Below are 25,881 nucleotides of genomic sequence, written 5' to 3' on the forward strand. Positions count from 1 at the left end.
GTCCGTGAGATACTCCTCGATAAATTCTATAAAAACGGCTATGGGTTGCCACTAGAATTTGGAACGGTACTTAAAAAATGGTCAATAAGTAATAAATTCTATTGATTTGTTGCCGGTTGAATTTGTGGGAAAAATTCGTTTCTGACTGTATATTGTAGAAAAAGTATAGAACCCAGGACAGACCCTTGGTATACTCCACGATAAATCAAGTAAAAAATGTTCATGGGATGCGACTAGAATTCGTAACTTGTTCTTTAAAAAAAGTCATATAAAGTAATAAATTCTTCATTTGATTTGTTGGAAAAACTAGTTTCAGATGCATTATATTGTAGAAAAAGGATAGGATACAGTACAGACCAGAAGTATACTCCACGATAAACTTAGTAAAACGGTTCATGGGATTCCAGTTGATTTTGTATATTGTACTTAAAAAAAAAATAAAAAGTCAAATGAAGTGGTAATGGTAAATTTTTCATTTGATTTGCTGGAAAAATGAGTTTCTGCACCGTATATTGTAGAAAGTTTGATAACTTGTACTTAAAAAATGGCAAATAATGTACTTTTCAGACTTTTGATATTTCCTTAGTTTTATAAAGTTTTTGTGGATATTTTGACCAAATTTTATGAAGATTGATACACGGAATCAATTTGAAGTAGCAACAGGCCAAAGTCGCTAACTCGCTACTCTCGAATAACCGAGGCTTCAATTTGGATATATCGAAAAAAAAGATACTTTTCAAATGTTTAATCTTCGTTTGATTTGTTGCGAAAATTAATTTCGGACTCTGTATATTCCAGAAAAAGGATAGGACCCAGGACAAACCCATGAGATACTCCGTGATAATCCAGTAAAAAATGTGCATGGGATGCCACTGGAATTTGTACCTTGTACTTAAAAAAAAGGCTAATAAAATCTTCGTTTGATTTGTTGTCGATCGGTTTTAGTTTGTGAAAATAATTTCCGACGAAACTTTCACCGAAAGGCTTTTCCTGGAACTTCCGGCTGGCGGGGCTGAGGAGTTATCGGCCCGATTTGTGTCTGAGTCAAGGTTGAGTGTTTTCCGGTTCGTGGGAAAAGCGTTTTCCGTCTCTCGTTCCTTTCATCCTAGACGGGTAGAGAAACTGAAAACTTGAACGAATAATCCTCTGAAGAGGGAAAAAGTGTCTGCGTCCTGGCGGGGCCGGATTGGCAACACTGTGACGTCGTAAATCGATTTCCTCGGACGAAAAAGCCAAACCTCGTCTCAATTTTGTGATATCGCCCGAGGAGGAGGAGTAGGGACAGGAGCGAGAACTCGAAAAGAGGGAGATCCGATATTATCCTTGTGCAGCTGTCGTCAAAATCCCATCAGTTTTTCCAGTCCCGACTCGTCTCTCGGCACAATTCGACGAAAGATGTTTTTCACCGTCTCGAGTGTCGCATTCCCGTGTTTTGAAATACAGTGAAAGCATGAGTAATGAAAGTAATCGTTATTTAGTTGACTCTGGTAACTTGACTTTGACCATCACGTCCGGGGAGGGCGAGAGTTGTGAACAGACGGGCGAGGACGATGTGTGCCAGCATTTATACTTCTTGCACCAGCAATCAGAGCACATCAACGAATTGAGATCTCAGTTGAGTGCGATGATGGCCGAAAGGGATCTTTTGTTGTGTGAAGTGAGCCGTTTGAAGTTCGAGTTGGAAATCGCCAATTTAAAACGAATCAACGACGACAGGTACTCAATACATTTACTCCTACTTTAAATACATTACTCGTGATATTTTCCCTTTTCAACTGTGATACTTGATTATCGATTTTTTTTACACTGATTTTGTTTTCATTCCGCCCTCCCGACGGGATGTCGATTGCATTTTTCCTTTAACATTCAAGGTCCGTATTAGAAAAACCGCCCACCCGAATTGTCGAAAGTGCAATTTCTTTTTTACACCGGCCGCCCCCTCAAAAAAAAAAAAAAAAAAAAAAAAATACGTTTCGACCCGAGACCAATTAGCCCTCATTTGCTGACCTTCCTTATCACTTATTTTGTTTATCCATTCTGGTATTTTTCAGGGTTTTTTTAAAACTCTTTCCAGTATTAGAGTAAATTTTTTTTAAAATCCGTTTTTACACTTTTATCTTTCCAATATCGCTATCATCGTCTATCATATCACGAAATATAAGAATCCTCTTAGAAGAAAAATGCATTGTTTTTCTATTTGCAGTGCGAATAAATCATCTTACATTTCGTAATAATTCATTAACGACCAACAACAGCGAGGATCTGGGTCCCCTGATAATATTCTTGGAGAAAACAAGGTTGTTTTATTGTATATAGTACTGATAATTTTCTGTCCCTTGCTTGAGTTGAGTGAATGTATTTATTAGCGTGAATATGTAGTGTGAGAGGTGCACATCGACCCTCAATTGGTTAGTTATATAGTAGGTGTAAAAGGTTATGGTTTAATATTGAATATTCTACCACCCCAAGTGAATGGCTTATAAACAGGAAAAAATGTACTTAAGTGTGAATGAGAGAGTGAATGGGATCTAGGAAGTGCATGCGTTGGGTGCTGAATTGACTTAGCTATTGACAGCCCCTGATGCCCAACTTTGGTGGTTGGAGGGATAAGTCCTAGGTCTGACCCCAGGCTGCCAACACCCAGGATGGGTGATTCTCGTTGTCAGCCGGTAATTTATTGTAAATTAGAAAAGCTGGACATAGTGGTGGACTACGAGAAGTGATAAACTCAGCTCTGCACATGTGTAGATTTGAAATGATTTAAATCCAAATCCAAAATACAAATTTTTTTATTGTTTCAGAAATAAAATATTTCAAAATTTGTACTGACTCACAATTCATAAATTAAAAACGTAAAATAATCCACTAGGCTCAATTTATAACTTGGATGTTTTATAATGGGAAATCCATTTTACAATTTGGTCTTTCTATGATCACTATCGTTTATAATATTAGGAAATATAAGGCTGGTAAAAGCATTATTATTCCATCGTCCAGGAAAGACAAGAAATTTCTCCTCTTAGAAGAAAAATGCATTGATTTCCTATTTGCAATGCAAAGAAATCCTCTTACATTTAGATATAATTCAATAAGGGCCAACCAGACAGCGAATATCTGGGTCCCCTGTTAATATTCTTGGAGGAAACAGGGTTGTTTTATTGCATATACCAGTCACAGTTTTATGCCCCTAGTGGGCGTTGAGAGTGAATGTATTTATTAGTATAAATGTTTAGTGTGAGAGGTACACATCGACCCTCAATTGGGTTAATTAGTTAATTATATAATGGGTGTAAAGTATGATGGATGAGTATCGAATACTCCACCACTCGCCTAGTGAATGGCGTGTAACCAGGAAAGAATGTACTTAAGTGTGAATGAGAGAGTGAATGGGATAGGAAGTGCATGCGTTGGGTGCTGAATTGACCTAGCATTGGTGGACCTAGGTCTGACCCTGAACTGCCAACACCCAGGATGGGTGATCTCGAGGTCTGCGCGGATTTGAGGTTATATAAATTTTTATTACTGGATATTCAAAACTACATATAATATATTTTTAGGTCCAACAAGACAGCGAGTGTCTGGGTCCCCTGTTCCGATTCTTAGAGGAAATGTGGTTGTTTTATTGTATATAGTAAGGTTAGTGTTGTGTACGTAGCGTTTGTTGAGTGAATGTATTGATTAAAGTGTGAGAGGGCTGATGGCGTAATATTGAGTACCCCATCGACTGTCATTTAGGTTCGTATGTATTATAATATTAATAAGTAATCTTATTGATTAATAATAATTACAATATAACTATTGTTTAATAAGTGTAAATGGTGATGGTGGAATATGGTGTTCTCCACCACTCTGAGCGAATGGCTTATAAACAGGAAAGAATTTATTTAAGAGTAAGTGAGAGTGTGAATGGGAGACTGATTATGTTGGAGGGGGGGGGGCAGAAATGACTACATGTGCAGATTTGAGCTTATATCTCATAGCTTATAAATCAATAATCTGTATTTTGCTTATCGATCCAGTATTTTTTTAAACAATTTTTCTAAGTTTTTTAACTCCTTCTAGGATTAAGAGTGAATTTCTTTCATCCTCTTTACTCTTTCATTATTCTGAATGTATGATTATCATATCAGGAAATAAATATAAGATGAGTAAAAGAATTTTTTTTAACAGCCAGGACAGATAAGGAATTCTTAGAAGAAAAATGCATTGTTTCTCAAATTGCATTATGAAGAAATTTTCTTACATTTAATAATTAAGAACTTCGTAAGCGACTAATTCAATTTCCTAATATACATTATATTTTTATTTAATTATACCAATGTTGCATTGTTAGTTGTACATCGGGTCAAAAAAAATTATACATCTGTTTGTTTTTTGTTTATTGTTTTACCATTTTCTTCTTTAATTTGCTTGTTACTGACTTTAAAATCACTTGTAAATAATAATAAAACCAGTCACACAGTTTTATCGTTATACATTGGGAAAATAGTCCAACGGTAATCTGAGGGGATCAGATGGGGGCCCATGAGAGAAAGGAATGGAGGTTGGTGGAAGAAGAAAAAGATAGAGCGGTAGAAAAACAGTGAGTTGTGGGGAAAAGGCAAAAAACTTGAATCCTGTTAAACAAAAATGAAGCGATAAGAGGGGATTTTTAAAAAATAACATAAAATGACAAGCGTTGAGTTAAATTTAGATAAATTTTGTGGTAAATTCGCCTTCATCGGATAAACTGGTACTCTTCTTACATGAAGACTTGTACTTTTAAATCTGGCGAATAAAATAACAAAAAAGACTAAATACCGATCTATCTCAGTTGTTTCTGCAATTGCCGGCATATGGTAAAAAGTGTCGCATGATTATACAGTAAGCGCACAACTGGCCATTTGGACGAATAAGAAGATGTTATGAGTGAATGAACTCGAAATAATTATTTCTGACAAATAAGTGCTAAAATTATGTAAAGGAAAGCGGAGATGTACAAATAATTAGTCAGTAGACAATTGAAAAAAAAAAAAAAAAAAAAAAAAAAAAAAACTGTCTCGTGAATATTCATTCTTCTATTTTGCAAATACAAGTTTGACATTAAATTGTTGTTACATATTCCACGTTTATATCACACTCTATTGCGGTCATGTAAAAATTGTTAAATTACTGAAAACTTTAAGAAAACATGACAAAAATAAATCAGAATTAATTTCAATCCAGGAAGGGTCGTTTACTGATGTTAATTAATGCTAAAACACATCTGGTCTAAACATAAGTTGGAAATAGATAGCCCAAGATATGATACAATTAAGCTATGGATACATAAAATGAAAAAGACCATAGATTATGTAACGATAATGTAGGGATGAAAAGAGCGAGATAGAGGTAGGTGGAAGAAGAAAAAGGAGCAGTAGCAGAATAGTGAATTTTGGGGGAAAAGCAATAAACTCACATTCTGTCAAACAAATAACAAAAATGAAGTGATAAGAGATGGTAGGGCTTTCAAAAACATCCCATTACGAAAATGAAGCTCATTGTTGATAAAATCACTGAAGCGTCGAGTTAAATTTAGGTAATTTTAAGGGGAAATTCACATTCATCTAAGTTATGCCTCTGCTAGTGGTAGATTTTTATAATAACAAAAAGCTTTAAAAGAGTTTTCATAGTTTTACTCAAAATGTTACTTTTCATCAGTTATAAAATAACAGGAAAAAGTAGACTGGGTTTGTAATTTTCTATCGTGTAGGAATATTGTATTTTTTATGATTATTTGGAGATCGTGAGATGCGGTCTGGCGTGATGTAAGTTTTAGAAAAATATTGTCTTTATCATGCCAATGTTTTGATCTTTATTGAGATCATCTTCAGGGCCTGGGATTTATAAACATTGTTTAAACTATACAAATACATGTAGGATGTGAAAAAATGAATTCATACAATGATAGAAATTTTAGATTTAATCAAAGTATTTGTTTTCTGTGTAGTTGTGTCATTATTGTGTGTCGTGTTGAGAGTGCCAGTGAGATATTAATGTTTTATGTTTATATACGTTGGATTTTGAAGGGTATTTTGTATTTTTTATGTTCTACAACACTAATGAGTTTTGTTCAATCAAGTTATTTTTAGTTAGTTTTATTGCAGTTTGGTTTATGTTCGAATACATGCTTATAAAACTTCTAAAATAACATGTTGACCCCAAATCCGAATGAATTATTTTACTACTAAATACTCACTTTCAGCTGTAAAATATCTTGATCACACAGTTTCCTATAATTAACTCTATTTGTTTCTGGTTCTGAACTGGATCCGAATTTGAGGGATTTGCAGTTGTTGAAAATGAGGTTTGAGCTGATATGATTAAATTACACCTCATGGATGTATGGACATTCTTGGGCTTGCTGTGTAAAACTAGGGCCTGAAAGGATGTTCCATTACCTCGCTGAATGCCTCATCTCCACAGACTTTGGCTGCGAAACAGTTGCCAGCCTCTTTTAAGAAAGTTTTGGATGGGTCTGTTCAAATTATTAATTATATCAGATCGCGGCTATTGAAGACAAGACTTTTCGCAATAGTGTCGACACAGAAAGCCTTCATTATTCCCTCCTTCTCCATACAGAAGTGAGGTGGCTGTCTCTCGATTTCAGAAATTACGTTCAGAAGTCTTTATCTTTTTGATGGACCACAATGTCGAATTGGCCAACGTTTTCAGTAATGAGAAATACAGTTGTATTTATAAGATATTTTTCATTAAAATGAACGAGATGAGTCTTTCTTTGCATCAGAAGAGTATCGCGACTTTCGATGCTAATGACAAAGTTCACACTCAAAAAAAAAAAAAAAAAAATCGGTTGAATCTGTTGAGAAGGAAGAGTTGAGTGTTTTCCTGTGTTAAATAATTTTTTTTTAAAGGAAAAAAAAGTTGATCGATGAAATATGTGAACACTTTCAAAGTTGGGAGCTGTCCTTTGAGCACTGCTTCCCAACAGCTCGAGATACAATGATGCGAGACCGTGAATGGGTGGTCAAACCGTTTTTAATTTTAACAAAGCTAACTAGTCTATCTTCAAGTGAAGACGAATAATGATAGACACTTTTCAGACTCCACCTTGAAATCTACTTTCAAGTCCGATACTTCGATTTTTAACTCCTCCTGGAAAACAAAAAATTTCAATCACTCGTTGAAAAAAGCAAAACTTGTTCTTCTTACATTTGCCACAAATTATCTATGCAAATGTGCATTTTCTATCTATACAACCATCAAAACTAAATAATAAAGCTCTCTAGTTGTGGAACCCGACATCCGTCTCCAGCTATTAAAAATGAAACCCAACATATTCAAATTGTGCAAGCTAAAACAACCTTACTCTTCCCATTAATTCATTAATTGTTATTCAAATTATATCTCTTGAATTTGACTTGAGTTTTATATACCTATTGATTCTGTTCTGTCCAATTTGATATTTGTGTTCCAGATTTTGTAAATGAAGTTAAGTAGGTAGTAACCTATGTCAATTTAATTTTATTTTCATAGTGATATCCCTCTTCATCACCTAATTAGGATAATTAGGACTGGCTAATGCTAATTTATACAACTTTAATTTAGTACATGTACTATAAGTGTCTAATTTGAAATACTTGAATGCGAGGGGTCTGCCCTGGATTTTGGTCTGTGAAAAGGGTCCGCTGGCTAAAACGGTTTGGGAAGCCCTGCCTTTAAAAGACATTCGTCTGCTCCCCGTAAGCGGCAGTTTGCTGTCTGTAAGTGATGATCAAGCTAAACTACTGAACAGATCCAACTTATAAAATATTGTAAGCATATCAGTATGAGTTTGTTAACTGTTCAAATAAATTACCATTATTATTATTATTTACAATTAATTAAGGTTTTTAGTTGAGATAAAAACCTTCATTAATTGTAATATATTAATTGGTCAAGCGGACCACGAAATTAGTGAATTTAGGAAATTATTATTATTACTAAATTTCTCGCTCATAAACCATTCACTATTAGTACATCACCAAAATATTGAAATTTTTGATGGAAGCGTACACATTTACAATCGGTACAATTTCAGATAAAGTACGTATTTGAACATACACGATTCAGTCAATAAGAAAGGCACAGATAATTCAGAAATCAGTGATCGACGAAACAACCTCTGATAAGAATTGAAAAATGTCACATGCTATTTCGAATGTATGAGTCATAAAAGCTGATAGTATCCCAAATAAAGCACTATTATCAATTGTCACATTTAAAATTAAAAGTTGAATGACATGTATTTGTCATAATTTGACATGTATTGTTTAATTATGATATTTTGACAAAGTCGGATAAAGCTGTCAAAGCTTTGGCACTAACTTACAGAGGGCGACCTATTTTGTTTAAAAAAAAAAGTTACAATTAAGTCATTCATATAATTTACTATAAATTAAATCTATCTATGAAATTATTTAAAATTAATTTATTATTAAACTTATTATTAAATCTATCTAAATATAAATCAAATCTAAATCTAAATTGTAGATACAATTTCTTTCGCCCTAGAGAATAAAATAAAGAGTATTGCTTGAGTGTGTTCCTGGATGGCCCAGGTTTTTGTTAGGGTTTGGAAAACGGGCATGCTTTGTAAATTTAAATACTTCCTACCCACCACTAATTACTTTATTCTGGAATCCTATTTAACTGAAAACTCAGAGTGAGGTACAACAAGTATGTACCAATCCTTGGCATCTGACAAGGGAGCATTCTTGGTCCCATTCTTTATAAAAATGTATACTGTTGACTTGTAGATCTTAACAGAAAACTTGGACAACTAAGAAGACTTTTGGGACAGAAATCTGTTCTGTCAAAGCCCAATTAATTACAAGATGTTACTGCTACTCTGGACACAATATCTGTGAGGTTCCTCCACTGCATCCAATCCTTCCAATCAAAAGACCTAAGACAAATTGTCAAATTATTATATATTAAATTTTCAGTAATTTTAACATTTTTACCCGCCGACATAACTGTTGAATATTTTAACACAGACTTGCCGTTAAACTGTTTGCAAAAGAGAAGAATGAATATTCACGAGACGCTGATTTCCCCCCACTTTTAATATGATGGTTGTTTACTGAACAATTATTTGCCCATTTCAGCTTTCCTTTACATAACTTATTTTAGCACTTATTTGTCAAAAATATTTATTTCAAGTACACACTCCGTTATATAATGAAGCGGTTCCATTCGGTCTTCTTATTTGTCCTGTTGTGCACCCACTGTAGAATTATGAAGTGTTTTTTGTCATTATTTAAAATATTTTTCAGCAATTGCAGAAATGACTGGACAGTTTACAGGTACAACTTGTTTTTAGTGTTAACAAACAGAAGGGAAGGTGATAACGTGTAGATTGAGAAGGAGGAGTGTTGGGTTTCACGTTATTTACTCATTATCGTAATTTCTTATACTGTCTGTAAACTGTTACCTAATTTTATTTGTTGTTTTTCTTTCAGACCTGAAAGTTCAAAAAGTGATCCTGCAAAAAGCAACCATGAAAGAGGGATAAATGGCAGTTGCAACGGGGACAAAGAAAAGTATGATACAAATACATCCAGATATGTTCTATATTCTATGTTTTGTTTATTTTTTAATATTTTTAGCGATGAACCTACATTTAAAGGAGAATGTAGCCCCTCGAGTTCGTACTCTGCTCACACCTGGTCACAGGGCATAAACAAAAAAGGTTCATTCCGGAATAACAATGATGCATTACAGCGATCTCGAGTTCAACACGTGTAAGTGTATCATCTAATAATATGTATGTAATGTAGTGGTGGGTTTAAGAGGCGATAAACAGCTGAGGTCATCGCTTGCCCTCAGAGAGTTTTCATTCTTTTTCTGGTCATTCATGTATATTTTGTTTTAAACTGCACCCATTTGAGTGTCTCAATGGGGTTACAACTCTCTACTTTTTATGTATCTACGTTGATATCATAAAATACATCTCTTGTTTATACCTCAGGTTGTCAACTACAGAATAGATACAAAATATACAATACATAACATATAGTATTCTGGCCACATTCACTTCCCCAGAATACTCGATATTCCTCGGGGCGTGGTCGAACCCACTCCATCTCGCTAATAACTTACGTTTATTCTCCATACTTCATACCCTTATATCTGATAAAAAATTGATATTGAAAAAAATTGCTTGGCCCTATTGCCATCAGTTTGATTGACAATATAATTAATTATCAATATTTTATTACATTATTACAAAAGAGAAATAGGATGCATTTATTTCTCACTGTAGTGTGATAACCAACCTCAGGAATGTGGGGTGGAGACTGGGGTTAGAAGTAGAACTACACAGAAAGAGGAAGAATCTGTATTAAATTTTTTTTAAAATTATTATGATTAGAAGAAGAAATAAACAAGTACAACCAATTACCTAGGTTCTCAAGTTATATATAAAATTATAAACAAATAAAGATATCACAGGGAAAAGTTATCGCATTTATAAATCAACTTCACAATTTAAACTTTTTGACTGGAGTGAAATCACAGCACCCACAACTCAAGAATGTTTTGAAGGGTTTGAGCTTGACCTTCACCTTTTGTCCCAGGTTGAAGTGAATGGCGCCGTTCACCCGACCTGGGTTAGAGTGGAACTTTCTGAATTTGGCCGTAATAAATTCTTTGATGACAGGGAAGTTTAATTCTCGATGAAGTTGAGAGTTTCTCAAGTACCATGGGGCATATACTGCCATTCTGAGCATTTTGTTTTGCAATGCTTGGACTCTATTTTCATGATTGCTACTGCTCCCCATACCTGACTCCCATATAAGATTATCGCCTGGAATATCAATGTGCTGAATTTTGTTTTCAGCTTGCTCTTTCTATTTATCAATGGGTAGAGTTTCAGCACTCTAGCATTACCCTTCAGCTGCTTGTTTCTTTATGTGTTTGTCACAGGTCCAAATGGACAGTGAGGAAAACGTTGGGAAACAATTTTTGCTTCACATAGATGCATTTAAGGTGATTTTCCATTTTTCTATGTATAATTCGATTTCTGCGAGCACATTCTGCACATTGTCCTTAGCTGCCTTTATATTATCATCTTTGGTGTATATTACGGTGTCAATTACAAACATTGCTAGCTGAGAAACTGCGTGGTTAGGAAAAAACAGTTAATACATAAAGTCGTGGAGGGCTTATGGGAAACAGACTTCCCGCTTTTACAAGTTTTTCTATTATATACCATGGTGGGAATTATGGGAGTGGATTAGGCATGGTGGGAGTGATGATTATCGTTGAGCTCCTTATCAAGGGAAGATGGAACAAGTGGAAAGGTTTTAAATTTATTATTATTATTTACATTTTGATATGCATTTCCTCATTAGGAGAGCCTGTACTTTCTGCTGAAGCATCAATCTCTAACATTTTTGACTGTATTTAAGCAATTTTTCAAGTTAATTTAGTTGTTTTTTGGTAGTTGTTCTCAAAATTTATCGAGTTGTAAAATAAGTCTGTAGCAATTTTTTTTAATGCAAACTTATTAAAATTTTCAGATACTTGTAAAAAATTTAACTGACTATATATGAACCATTTTGTTACACTAGCTGGTTGCGACCTTAGGAGGCATCTCCCAGAACTCTCATGCTATTATCCGGTACCAGTCGTTTTGGTCAATTCATTACTTTTAAACACTCGAATCGTGTGTGGTATATACCAGAATTAACGATTAGGTTGGGCAGAAGTACTTATAATAAAGCACCCCCTTCAAACCCACCAAATGTCCCACCTATTGTGATGAAATCAGGCTTTTGGATTTTTGGGTCGGTACACTTTTTTCCAGGATTTTTCTCTCTGAACATTGTTTTGAAGGAAACCATTTACATTTCCAGTTGTCAAACTTTTCATAAATAGGTTATTTTAAGAGGGAATTGCTGATGAAGATGCAATCAGTCAACATGTAAGAAACTCACATGTCAAACAACATGTATCACTCCTATAAACGTATCCAGCTACTCTCTCAGTTGAAACATTTATATGAGATATGGTAAGTTTCTCTGCGGTGTCTCGTGCCATTGAGTGTGGGTTATTTACGACAAAAGCTTGAATTTGATAATATTCAATGGGTCACGACCAGAGTGCTTATCGCCTTTCAAATCAAAATGACTACTTCTATACTTAGTAAACGGATGAGGCTTCTCTCCTAAAGTGTCATCACCAGACACATCATTTACTTAGCAGTCTGAGCTACGGTTTTTCCCTTAGTGGTAATAAAAACTCAGTAAATGACAAAAATGCACTATTTTTTTCTTCTATTTTAAATTAAGCAAAAAAAAAAATTAAAAATAAATAATAATTTAAAAAAATACCTGCTTGCAGTAGGGAATCAATAGATGTTTTAGTCAGGAAAAGTAGTTTTTGTGAATAAATATAAAAGACGAAAGTCTTTAAACAGCGTAAGGATTTGTGTGAGGTTCAAGTTAAAGCAAGATCAGATCAGTTGATGCTCAACTTTAAAAAAAAAATATTTAAAACACTTATAAAGCTTGAAATCTCGTGGGGTTTCATTCTGTGTAAAACATGCAGTTTAATTAAATAAAATAAACTATTAGATTTTTAATCTAAAAAAAAACAAAAAAAACTGTCACTATCTCCTTAACACTTTCAATGCAGAGGAGGGACATTTACTTCCTACCTGTCTGAAAATGTGCTAGTCTTATTAGTCGCCGTAGATGGCATTATTTTTGTTTTCTCATATTCCTTTCAACAGACCTTCGGTTTGAATTTATCTACCCTAGGTTGCAAGCCATTTTCGATTATCTCAATTTGAACTGAAGTTATTTTTTATTTTTAGTTATTTTTTTCATTTTTTTAAATTTTGCTATAATTTGGTAATTAAACATAATTTTAATGTTTTAAAAATAGGTAGTAGTAGCATTTCTATAAAAAAAAATAAAATAAAATAACTTAAAATTTTTTTGCCGTTCTTTTACCAACTTTTTCAAAAAGTATTTTGTATCAATTTTATACTTTTTCTTTTACACTGATTTTGATTTTGTAACATTTGTTATGTTATTTCAGCTGTTTTTGTTCACAAAAACATAAAAAATGAAAAGCACGTTGTCGTAGAGGATATGTTCTTGACGTTTCTAGCTCTGCGCCTTAGCATTTGCCCAAATTTGCTAAGTTACTAATGACTTTTTTAATTTAAAATATTTTTTATTTACAAACAACGGATAAAAATAATAGTAACCGTCGGTAGTGAGGAAGCGATATTTGTTTATTATGTTTCTTTTTATAACATGATGCCTTGAAATAGATATGTACAGGCAACCTGGACACCCTGGGTAATTGAATTTGAAAGGGGTCAAAAAAAAAAAAAAAAAAAAATTAAAACCCAAGAACAATTAATATTCACTGAATTGTCCTATGAGGATTTATTAAAACTATTGAATTAGGACGATAGCAAGAAGGAAAAAGCAGACGACGATGACGGGGAAGAAAAATAGGCTTTATTCCATTACCCGAAATAGAGACTCGGAAAAGCAGAAGTTAGTACAACATTTTGCTCTGGTTGCAATGGGGTGTTGGGATTATGCCTTAGAGTTTGTTTTAAAAAATACCACGAAAATTTGAAATTTCAAAAGTTATAATTTCTTAATTATTTGTATTTATAGTTTATTTTAGTTGATTCATTAGTTATATGTGACCGGGTTCCTCTATGCACGGGCTGTTTCAGCTGGGGAGCAGGGTTCCCATCTCCAGCAGTGTTTCTGGAGAAGTGGGAAGCATGAAAATAGTTATTTGTTTATGTTATGTGTTTTCCTGAGGTAACTGAGAGGGGTCATCGAGTTAAGAAAATAGGAGACAAAATATGAGAGAGTGACAAAGATGAATGAAGAAAAAAATTTTTTCTATTTAAAGTGCAGAGAGTGGAGATGATTACTTGATGTTTGTCGGCCCATAAGTAATACATACGTCTACTTTGCTAGAGTTAAAACAATTAGCAAAAAGTTCTTATCTGTAAGGGTGTATCAAATATAAATGGGACTGATTGCCTTAAAAATTGACTTAGCTTGGCCCAAAAAATTTTCTAGAGGGTGTGAAAAGGTCGAGAAAGAGAGCCATGATCGCTGCCCAAGGACGGATGTGACTGAGGCCAACATTGAGGCGGCGATTCCACGATGTACAATGTTATTGTGAATTATTGGATGCTACAAAATTGTCATTTCAAAGTGAAAGGAAGAAATAAATCGGCCAGAAGTGTCATTTTTCAGCATGACAACACCAGGCCCTCAAAGCTAACACCATAAGGCAAAAATTGAAGGCAATAGGATGGGAAACATTAAAACATCCACCCTATAGTCCAAACTTTTCACCTATGACTTTCAACTTTTTAGAAGCACTCGGAGGCCAGCATTTCAACACAACAATGAAGCAATGGAAGCATTTTTGTTCCAATGCTTACGAGAACATCCCAACAGTTTTTATGGTGATGCAATAAAAAATTCTCCCAATCCAATGTGAAAAATGTATTTCCAGGGCAGGAAAATATGTAGAATAATAATATATTTTTGTTAGCTTAATAAATATAGTCAGATTTTTTAAAAAAATAGGTGCCATTTATATTTGATAAACCCTTGTATTTATTATGACGAAATTTTTATTTTATATTTTTAGGAAACTTGATTAAGAGATTATTAATTATGAAAGCTTGTATTGTATGTGTTTTTCATTAATCAGATTATTGTTTGATTTCATTAAAAATTGTTTAGCTCTAAAAAGCTCTTATCTGAGAATGAACAGTATGAATCACAATGATGTCGTGTGCCTTTCGGTGTTCTATTCTGGACATTCGGTCTCTGGAAAAGTAGAAGTTCAATTCGGTAGTCTGTTACTTTACAAGACCACAGTGAAAAGTTGATTTCACATTCGCTTCATGTCGATAATTTCTTATTTGTTTTATTTGCAGGTATGAATTATCGCAAGATCTCCTCGACAAACAGATTGAAATGTTAGAAAGGAAATACGGTGGTGATAAAGCGAGGAATGCAGCTTTGATTATTCAAAGAGCGTTTAGACATTACACTCTAGTCAAAAAATTTGCAACTATAACAGCTATGGCTAAAGCTGAAAAAAGATTTAGCAGGAGGCTCGTTGGATTTCAAGAAGAAGGAAATGATACTCGGTTTTTAGACTGTACGTCTGTGAATAATCTTAAACAGAATACAAATTTACCATTACGATCGTTGTCGATGAGAGAGAAGCGTAACATTAATAATACAACACCTTCATTACCGAGAAGTTATTCTGGTCGGTGCGAGTTGGCTTGCTATTCAAATTCCACATTACCAGAATATTACGCACCTGGAGAAACATCTGTTGAAATGAAACAGGTAATACTTTTTATGTAATAGTTTTTTGCTTTTCAGTTTTTATATCTTAAAGCAAATTTAGGCTTCTTATTATGGCATATTAATTGATAAAATATAACCTTGCCTGTTACTCTGTTAATATTCTTACGATTTTTAAAAATGCAGGATGACCAAAACGGTGTTAATAAAGGGGCTAGAAATATGAGAATTCCTCCTGAAGTGCCAAAAAGAACATCGTCAATTTCTGTCCGTTCTCTGGAAAACCCAAGTGGAATAAATCTGAACAAAAACTCGGACAGCGGAAGTATTTCCAGTGTTCAGTCTTCTGGAAGCGATTCCAGTGTAATTCCTCCAGCGAACTCCATTAAAAATCCACAGGTATAACTTCATAATATACAAATTATACATTTTAAATTTTTTATATATTATTGGGTGTGTGCATAATTTTTTTTCCGGTTTTCAAAAAAAAAAAAAATATATATATATACATTTTACTTTTAATCCAAAACATTTTTTTTATAACATACCGCCAACTGTTTTGGTAACGGAAGTATCTCCCTTTTGTTAAAGTCTGATAATTTGACAAGTAGAAGTCTCTTAAGTCCGATTTTCAGTGTTTTCAACCTAAAATACCTACTGTTTTAGTGGCTGTCTAGGAGGGAGTGGAATAACTAAGAAATCAGAAGGGGCAAGTCTGGAGAGTATAGGTTGGGCAACTGTTGCTACGCTAACTCGAACTTTACCCTGAGTGTGCGCGTTGCCATAGCAAACACAATATTGTGTCCATTCACCAGGTCTGGTCATTTTTTCCTTCAACACTGACCCAAGACGCTCTAGCTGGGCACTGTATACCTATGCGATAAGGGTTTAATGATGATGATGAATGTACTTGGAAGTCAGGGTTGTCTTTTTGTTCCCCCAAGCATTGCAGCCTTCTGGCTTATTGTATTTTCCTATTTCCTCAGTTCAGTAGAATCAACTCAGTCCTCCTAAGAAGTACTAGGTCATTGACTGTCATTGCTACAATTCGTTTCCCTTGTTTTTCTTTGTATCTCAGGTTATGTCTCCATTGAACACTTTGCATTTGAAGATGATATGGGTGGCTGTTCTTTCCTTTTCATTGCATAACCTAAAAAATTCGAGCCATCCTTGAGTATAACTATATTTTCTCCAGTGGCTGGTAGTTCTGAGTTTAGCCCTTTCTTACTGTCGTAGTAAGTTTGCCAGTCTTAATGAGGGTTGTCATAAGGGTTTGGTTGTGTGATAACAGTTCCTAATAAATTATTCCTCAAATATTCCACCAAACAGACAAATTGGACCTTACAAGGATATAATGGTGGTATTTCATTCTTCTTGCAAACAGTCCTTCAGCGTTAAACATTTTTTTACGGACTTCACTTCTCATTCCCAATGACCAATAGGAAATGAACCCTTCCGATTTATTGCTATTCAGGAGTGAAATGCAACAAGCCATGTGGTCTTCTTTTTTCATGAGTTCCACAGTGTAACCCAGAAATTTTTCTTTCTATTGTGCGATGTACCTGAAATATCTCTTATAGCTCTACTACAGTTAATTTGTCCTCATCCTCCAATCTTCGCTTTGAAGCACATTAGGTGTTCCACAAGGCTGGTCTTTGATTTGTCTCCATTACAAAAAGTCCGAACCACTTGAGTCTTAACACGTTCAGTTACTATGTTATCACTATTCAAAAGGGAATTTCAAAAGGGATCTTCTGCCCTATGCCTGAGATCGAACTATAGTAAGCAATGTCACAAATGAATTTTATCTGCTTCCATATCACGTAAACATCGCAGTTCATTCTAGACTGACTTTTGGGATCAACTACCCCTTTCTCGGAAAATCTTTTGCAATAGGGCTTTTCCCACCCTAGAGCTAACGAGAATAGCAATAAGGGGGGCGTCAGTGGCCGCAACGGTTTAGGCATTGACACGGCGCTCATCACTGTAAGGTAAAGGCCCGGGTTCGAATCCAGCGGCTCTACATTCGAACCCGATATACTGGGCTTTTTTTCAAAAACACCGGCACCTCGAGGGTTGTTATAACCTCTGTTGTTGCAAACCCTCGTAAAAAAGAAAAAAAAGCAATAAGGGATCACTTTTTAAAAGGGTGAAAGTCAAAATTTGAAAAAAAAATGTTATGCACATACCTAATTTTATTTTAAAAAAAACGTTGAAGTTGTTTTGTTTGTAATCGAGTTTTTATAAAATCCAATCAAAAATAAAAAAATAAGTATTTTCTAAGTTTCAAACAATCCACAATGAACTCCACATCCAATTTGTAATCGACATTATCCACAAAAATATAATTTTTTAATTTTATACTTTCTTGTTCCAACATTCTTGGAAATTTGGATTTAAATATAAATTGTTACATTGATAAAGCCTATGAGCGATTTCTCTTGAGCTGTATAATTTCAACGAACCCTTTACTTGGGATTAGCATTTCTAGTGAAATCACACTATATATTTTTACTATTAGTGTATCGTATTCTATACATATGTATTATTTATTTTTGTTTTAGGTGTCAGAGACAGTTAGAAAAAGACAATACCGAGTCGGATTGAATCTTTTCAACAAAAAACCAGAACGTGGGATAAGTTACCTTGTCAAAAGAGGATTTCTGGACAATTCCCCTCAGAGTGTTGCTCATTTTCTCATAACGAGGAAGGGCTTAAGTAAACAAATGATCGGGGAATATTTAGGAAATCTTCAAGAACCTTTCAACGTAGCTACATTAGAGTATGCACATTGTTTTACTGTCAAATAGTTTATTTTAAAAATTTAGTATGGGCTTGTTGGTCCTATTTCTCCTTCCATCTCAGTTTTTAGTAATAATTTTGGTTTAGTAATAATAACTACTATTTTTCCAAGTCACCCCTTTATTAGGTTTTCTATATCCTATATATAATTATTTTATGGTCTATTTTCTCTTTAACTAGTTGTATACCTACTTTTTGATAAACATTAAAATTTTATTTAATAGCACTTTTTCTCTTGTAATAATTTTTTCTCTTATATTAACATTAGTATTTTTTCCATTAAATAAATAATTACGTGTCAAGTGCAGGATTCGAACCCACGACCTGTGGCTCAATACGCTGCTGTTCTAACCACTCGGGCACCAGCTCCTCTTCTCAACCTAAACTGTTCAAATTTTCCCTCTTTTTGCCATTTTTTCCTTCCATTCTTGAATGACTGTACTGAAGTTATGGTATTAGTTGAGAAAAAAGTTACAACTATGAAATATCTTCATTTTTTACATATGAAATGAACACCCAAGACAACTGAAACATTCTTAGATAAAAATAACAAAAACATTAACAACCAGGGAAAATTAAAAAAAACCGGTCCCTTGTGCGATAGCAGTCCCGAGGACCACTAGTGTTTTTTGAAAAATTGGTACATTGTAGTTCAGGGAAAAAGAAAAGATCAATAGTTTTGCTCATTTATAATCGAAGGATATTGAAACATAAAAAAAATCTCATTTTGGCCTGAGGGTGAGATATGCAGTAGTGCTATGGCTTTTTAGGAAGTTTCGCTGGTTAGAAAAATAATGGCTAATGTTTATACAATATAAGATTATTTTTATATATGTTTCAAAGTTTATTTGTGTTATGTTGCAGGCTTTTTGCTCAAGAAATGGATTTGTCTGGTATGCAAGTCGACGTTGCGTTGAGGAAGTTCCAGACTTATTTTCGAATGCCAGGAGAAGCTCAAAAAGTAGAAAGAATAATTGAAGTGTTTAGTCATAGATATTGCCAATGTAACAGGGACATGGTCGCCAGATTGCGAAATCTCGATACAGTATTCGTTCTGGCGTTTGCTATCATAATGCTTAACACTGACCTACATACACCCAACCTAAAGGCGGACAGAAGAATGACGTTAGAAGACTTTATAAAAAATTTAAGAGGTATTCAAATAAATAAATTTTGTTTTATAATTTTTTTTTTTTATCTGATATCCTTTCTCAGGTGTAGACGACTGTTGTGATATAGATCGTAACATGTTAATTGGTATTTATGAGAGAGTAAAGGCGAATGAGTTTAAGACTGGTTCTGATCATGTGACACAAGTTTTAAAAGTTCAATCGACAATCGTTGGGAAAAAACCGGTATGTATACGTACAAATCTTGTACTTTTAACCTTATCAACACTTTCAACATAAAGGCCGTTCGGCCGTAGACCACCTGTGTCCCGACTCATTTCGATTCGTTTCCTGACCTGAGACATGTGGCATCCATCGGTACGGCTGACTTGACAAAGCTTCACTAACGTTAAATAAATTTCATAAATTGGCAAATGTTTGCTTTTTCTGTGTAGGAAAATAATATCCTATGTACAAAATCAACACAATGAGGTAAAAGGTGTATGTCTAGGGGCTTAACATAAATCGAAATTGCGATAATTTTTTTTAATCGCATAATTAGTATATTATTAAATGTTATAATTTAAACTTATATTTTTACTATAAAAATATTATATAGGCAATTAAAAATTATATAAACACTGACAGATTAAGTTAATGATTAGGTATAGGACAATTCTCATAAAGCTTATGTTATAAAACAACTAGTAAAACACATATTATACGAAACAAAATAAAACAATAATAAAAACGATAAAATAGAACAAATCACATATTAAAATATATCTTATAAAACCAACAATTTGATAAAATCAATTTATAATTAATAAGAAAAATTAAATTAAATAAAATTTATATAATACAAAATAATAAAATAAAAGTTTAAAATTATCAAATAAAAATTTACATACACATTCAGAACTAACTATATAGACAATTAATTAAGGTTTTTAGTTGAGATAAAAAAGTCAATGGCACAAGCGGGATTTGAACCCACGATCTTCAGCTTGATACGCCGCTGCTCTACCACTTGAGCTATCGTGACCTCGATCCACTCGGACACTAACTTCTCATCTCAACCCCACCTTTTTGAATTTTCCCTCCTTTTTGCCATTTTTTCAACTATATAGAATATATAATATAACTATATAGAATAACTATAAAGAATTGAACAAAGGTGTAAAAATTAAGTAAGAAGGTAAAAAAAATTATGTATTTTTCAATGTATAACTTTTTGTAATTACTAACTGGTGAAATAATTTTATTCTTCTGATCATCATCTTGCTGGTTATTGTCATCTTTGTCTAATTCACTAACAAATTCAAAATCATTGTCAGAATCAACAGATTCTAATATAGCATGAGGGGCCGTGGTAGCCAAGTGGTTAGCGTGAGAGACTCTCGGCTCATAGACCCTGCGGTTGTGGGTTCAATTCCCGCCATTGCTTCTGGCCTTTTTTTCATGATACCCTTCCCCCCCCCCAAAAAAAACGAATACGCATAACATATTGTCTGTCATTGGCTAATATGCATAGAACATAAAGCCATTAAAAAAAAGTAAAAAAAAGTTCTTCTTCCTAAAACAACAAAATCTATTCTAAATTCTAATAAAAAATTGATAAAACACTCAAAACTGTTAAAACTTCAGAAACCAAACCTTACATAAAAATTATAAATCAGTTTATTTAAAAATGTATGTACTATGCTGTTTTATTTTTATTTATTTATTTTTTATTTTTTTAAAACTCGGAATGCAAAGGCTGGGAAACTGCTATCTCAATACATACATAATTATAAATGTGTGATTTGTCACTAATGAAAATTATGGCGACAATTGTCTTTTTCCAAGATGAACTTTAAAAAAGCAGAACACACATAAGGAAAAAAATACATAATAAAAATTGCAAAAAAGACAAATTTCAAATAATTTTGAACTATTTTTTAAGTTGGTATAATGAAAAAAAATCTGTACTATGAGAAAATTTAGCTTTATTTTTATAAAAACTTTATCTTATTTTTAACAATCTGTGAAGTGATTGTACTTGTCAAACTGTGTACTAAAATGAAGCGGTGGTGGGTGGACCTGAAAACGACGAACACAGGTCAAAAGCAGGCACTCAACTACACCTAAGCGTACTGAAGGGAATTCATAAAAACCTGAACCCACCATGACAAAATGAATATAAATGAGAGCCAGTGCCAGGAGGTGTTCTTGGGCTTGCACAACCAAGCGCAGAGTGGCACTCAATGGGCATAAGTCAACCGTCATATAAGATTAATCGATATTAAAGGGGACAAAAAAGTTTTTTTTACATTTTTAATTGTTTTTGAATTTTATGTTTATATATATTAGAATTAGGTAATAAACATTTTCTTTTTAAATATTTTATTTTTACAACCAAACCTATTTTTGGTATGCAAAGTATAAACATACATTAAAATTTAAGCATGGTACATTTATTTTGTCCATCAGCGTACATTTATGAATATGTCGACTGTTTTATTTTATTTATTTATTCTTTTTTTAGAATTTGGCATTACCCCATCGTCGGCTTGTTTGTTACTGTCGGCTGTATGAAGTTCATGATATGTATAAAAAAGAGCGACCTGGAGTTCATCAAAGGGAAGTTTTCCTTTTTAACGATCTTCTTGTAATAACGAAAATCCTAAGCAAGAAGAAGAGCTCGGTAACGTACACTTTCCGACAAAGTTATTCGCTCTCTGGTCTAACAGTTTCACTGTTTGAAGTGCCACGTAAGTGTATTCAGCCTCATTTTTATTATATATTTTTATATAATAATAAATTTTTTTAAAAATAAAATAAATCTTTTCTTTGGAAGCTAGGGTAAGATAAGGCATAGGACTCCATAGGCCTCTTACATTTTCCATTTTTCTTTTTCATTTATGAGCCCTCACCATTCTGTGCTCACAATTTGTGTTATTCTGTGCCTAAATTATTTAAATCCTTTGTTTATTACCATGGGTGGAACTTGCCTTGTCTCACATTTGAATTTTCCTGGCAGGTTAATTTTCAAATTAAAACTCAAGAAAATTAATAAGAAAATATTTCATCCTTCTGTAATAAAATATATCATCATAAAGCAAAGGACAATTAAAAAATAGTGTAACTAAAGTTAAAGAATAAATTGGATTTTTTTTTCATTACAACCTATTTACTAAAAACGTGTACATATACATTTGGTTTTCTTTTTTTACATTTTTCTAAAGGCAAAAATAAAATGAAATACACACAAGTAAAAACAAAGATAGCCAAAATCATGTTAATAAACTGAAAAAAAGTACCCACACAATAAAGATGATGAAGCAAGCAAGTGACGGTTCGAAGTCCTTCTTGAAGAGCCAAGTTCATCGTTTTTTTAAAGGTGGCCAGAAAAAGCTTAAAAAAAAGGCTCTCCTTATTTGTGAAATACAAAAAAAGCTCCTCCTCTCACAGCCTCCGATTTGAGTTATTAGCCCCACTTGAGGGCTGAGGCTGAAGCTTGTTTTAACATCTTCCTGTTGTCTATCCTCTCGTCCTGTATGGTTTTCATACAGTGACCCTTTTTATCCTAGTTTTCCTGTAAAATTCCAGTTCCACTTTAACATTTAGCTAAGTTGGTTACATTGCCAACGTCAGATAGGCAACTATGCCAAGTAAGTTGGTAGGAATGCCACCTTTAATATCCTCACATTTATTTTTCCCTAACCAAGCTTCTTATTGTTTCCAATCTTCCTGTTCATCATAATTAATAAAATGGTATCAATCCTTTTGATATTTTTATATATATTTTTTAATTGTTGTAGATTATCCTTATGGTATACGCCTTTCACAGCGAGTGAACTCTCAAGTTCTAATCACCTTCAACGCCAGAAATGATCACGATCGCTGCAAATTTGTCGAAGACATCAGAGAGTCGATCAGCGAAATGGATGAAATGGAAAATTTAAGAATTGAAGCAGAATTGGAAAAACAAAAAAGCAATAGGAACGGGAGGTAAAGAAATTTTTCAGTCATAGACAAAAGATAAACAACTTTATAGGTATTTGCCAGCAATGCAATTTATATAATCGGGGGGGGGGGGGGAGATTATTTTGAAAGTGTCCAGTACTGGATAATTAATCAAAGAAAATAAGTTTTTATTTGAGCCTGAACCGGAACGCTTCCAAACTTCACAATTTATATTATAGCACTACATCATGTCATAAAATAAGTCAGTTTTTTTTAAAATGAATATTAAATGCAAATTTCATGTACTTCCTTTTTACCAGAACTTCTCAGGTTTTTGAGTGTTGAAATCTGTCTCTCCTCTCCCCTCCTGTTTTTCTCTCAGGTAGCCATGACCTAAGCTAGCAGGTCTTTTGCCAAAATAAAATAAAAGTAAAAAATGAAATGAACATAAATACATTTGAAAAATCTGCGTGGTGAAATAAACCCCACAAACAATAATGACTGAATAAGCATTGTTTAAAAACATGAAAAGGTTACAATTGAATTATTGAAAAACACTATGGACTTATTTTAAAAACCAATATAAGGCAGACCCTAGACCTACAATAATATTGCACCATTTATTGTGCAATAGTATTGAATAGTTAGGCTGACCCTAGGCCTACAATAACATGGCACAGTACTTTTTTTGCGCAATAGTATTGAATGCTAGGCTGACCCTATGCCTACAATAAGATGGCACAATACTTTTACTGTGCAATTTTCTTGAATGACATCTTTATCCCAATTTATATTAACACTAGACTTAGTCTAAAAAATATTTTGCAATATTAACCCTACGTGGTGAATTGAAAAAATATGGTGCAATAAAAATTAAACTCGCTCAAACTTTTGTTCAATCATTGAGAAAACTTTAATACTAACCCTAAACGGTCAAAAATATGCGCAGTTCATAATATTGATCATCTAGAGCACTTAGGGAAAAAATCCGATAAAACTTAATCCATTAATTTTCACACATTCATGTTTCCATTGATCACTTTTTATCTTTTATCAGTTATCATTGATACATGTAAAAAACATGTTTCCACTTATATTAACAACCATAAGCATTATACATAATAATTTATGAATGCATGCTATTAAACGAACTTAATAACGAATTGCTGGCATAACAAAACTTTTATATTAAAATGTGATGAGGGATGAGGCCAATTAGAAAGAAAATAAATAATTCCTTCATTACATAAGACAAGAAGCGATTGTTTTAGCAAAGGTTCCTTTTTCTTCTTTTTTCTTAATAAAATATTTATTTTCACAATTTTAATTGTAATTTTCTTGGGAGAGTAAAATTCATATTCTTTTAGGACTGTTGGTGGTAGCTGCAATGAGAACCGAGACAGTGGGGTCGCCGATGTCGAAGTTTGCCCTTGTATTCATAGCGAATCGCCGATGCATTTCAACGAATCTCATTCCAACGCTAATTTAAAACGATCTGCCCTTAGTAACTCGCTTCTCGACATACACGACCAAGCTCAGTGCAGTTCTTCCCAATTTGCCGAACCTCAGCAGATTTATTCTACCTCCCTCGACCAATCCGATTCACTGTGATAACATTCGAGCCCTGAAAAATTTCCCCGTAAGAAAGAGTGAGATATTGCCGTTGAAATGTATTGTTATGTATTATCAGCTAAAAGTTATGCAAGAAAAAAATGTATAACATGGGAAATTTAGATAATTGTTTAAATTATTTTAGATACTATACAGTCCCTTGATATCTTGTCTTATTTAGTAATACTAAACCTAAAATATAAAATAACCTTTTCATAAAAAATATTATAAAATGTAAAAAAAATTGTTATTTATTGCATACTTAATTTACATTATTTTAAACAATGAATTTGTGTACCATTTTTAAATATTAGAGTATAAAAGTTTTCTCATTCCAGTTTAAGAGCTTATAATTCTTAAATTTGGCTTGCATTAATTAAGCTTTCATGGGCTTTTTGTTTTAAACGAATGTACTAACAGGCATCTTGTTGCATACGACTACCTGATACTACGATCTGATGAATTTAAAAGATCTTTTTTAGAACAAATTTAGTTAAAAGAAATTTAAAATGAAATTATTTAACTAACTCTGCATAATTGATACGCATCTGGAAAGGTTCTATAATAATTTCTTAATGATTGCGACAATGTAGCCTAAACGTACCTGGAAAGAGGAACAAATTTATTAAAAGAAAAATTCCGCAAAGGAAGCATTAAATGCGTATCTAGTCATTGTGATTGTCACCTTAATAACTTTTGAATATATTTTTATAACAACAGATTTCTTGTTGTGATCAAATGTTGAAAATATCTTGAAATGGGTTAATTCTCTGATTTTTTTAAAAATATATTATTTATTTCATAATGCTAAATTGTAAAGGTGTGTATACATTTGCGTAACAGGACGACCTTTTCATTCCAAATGTACATAATTTTATAGAAAAAAAGAAGAAAAAACTGAAAAAACTTCAGCCCAGTCATGTTCAGTGACGTTCGATACCAGACGATCCAAGTGTATACCACCTTCAATTAATCCATTTCTTATAGGCTCAAATGTAAAAAAACAAAACTGGTATTTTAATTTTGTGTTTGAGCTTTCATTTATTTTTTGTTCCTAACCCTATAGTCTG

The 25,881-nt window shown here is 33.3% G+C and overlaps 1 protein-coding gene across 1 annotated transcript; it reads left to right on the forward strand.

The window, feature by feature from the left end:
- Positions 1-1,231: 1,231 nt before the first annotated feature.
- Positions 1,232-25,881, forward strand: LOC106670486 (IQ motif and SEC7 domain-containing protein 1). Its single transcript, XM_014400901.2, has 11 exons — positions 1,232-1,716; positions 9,483-9,563; positions 9,630-9,764; positions 14,960-15,383; positions 15,528-15,740; positions 17,906-18,123; positions 19,008-19,297; positions 19,359-19,498; positions 21,780-22,005; positions 23,056-23,245; positions 24,568-25,881. Exons 1-11 carry the CDS (start codon positions 1,451-1,453, stop codon positions 24,809-24,811), a joined length of 2,427 nt encoding a protein of 808 aa, XP_014256387.1. The 5' UTR covers positions 1,232-1,450; the 3' UTR covers positions 24,812-25,881.

The sequence above is a fragment of the Cimex lectularius genome, unplaced genomic scaffold (genome assembly GCF_000648675.2).
Source record: "Cimex lectularius strain Harlan isolate CLEC.00 unplaced genomic scaffold, Clec_2.1 scaffold31, whole genome shotgun sequence".
In the NCBI taxonomy this organism is placed as follows: domain Eukaryota; kingdom Metazoa; phylum Arthropoda; class Insecta; order Hemiptera; family Cimicidae; genus Cimex; species Cimex lectularius.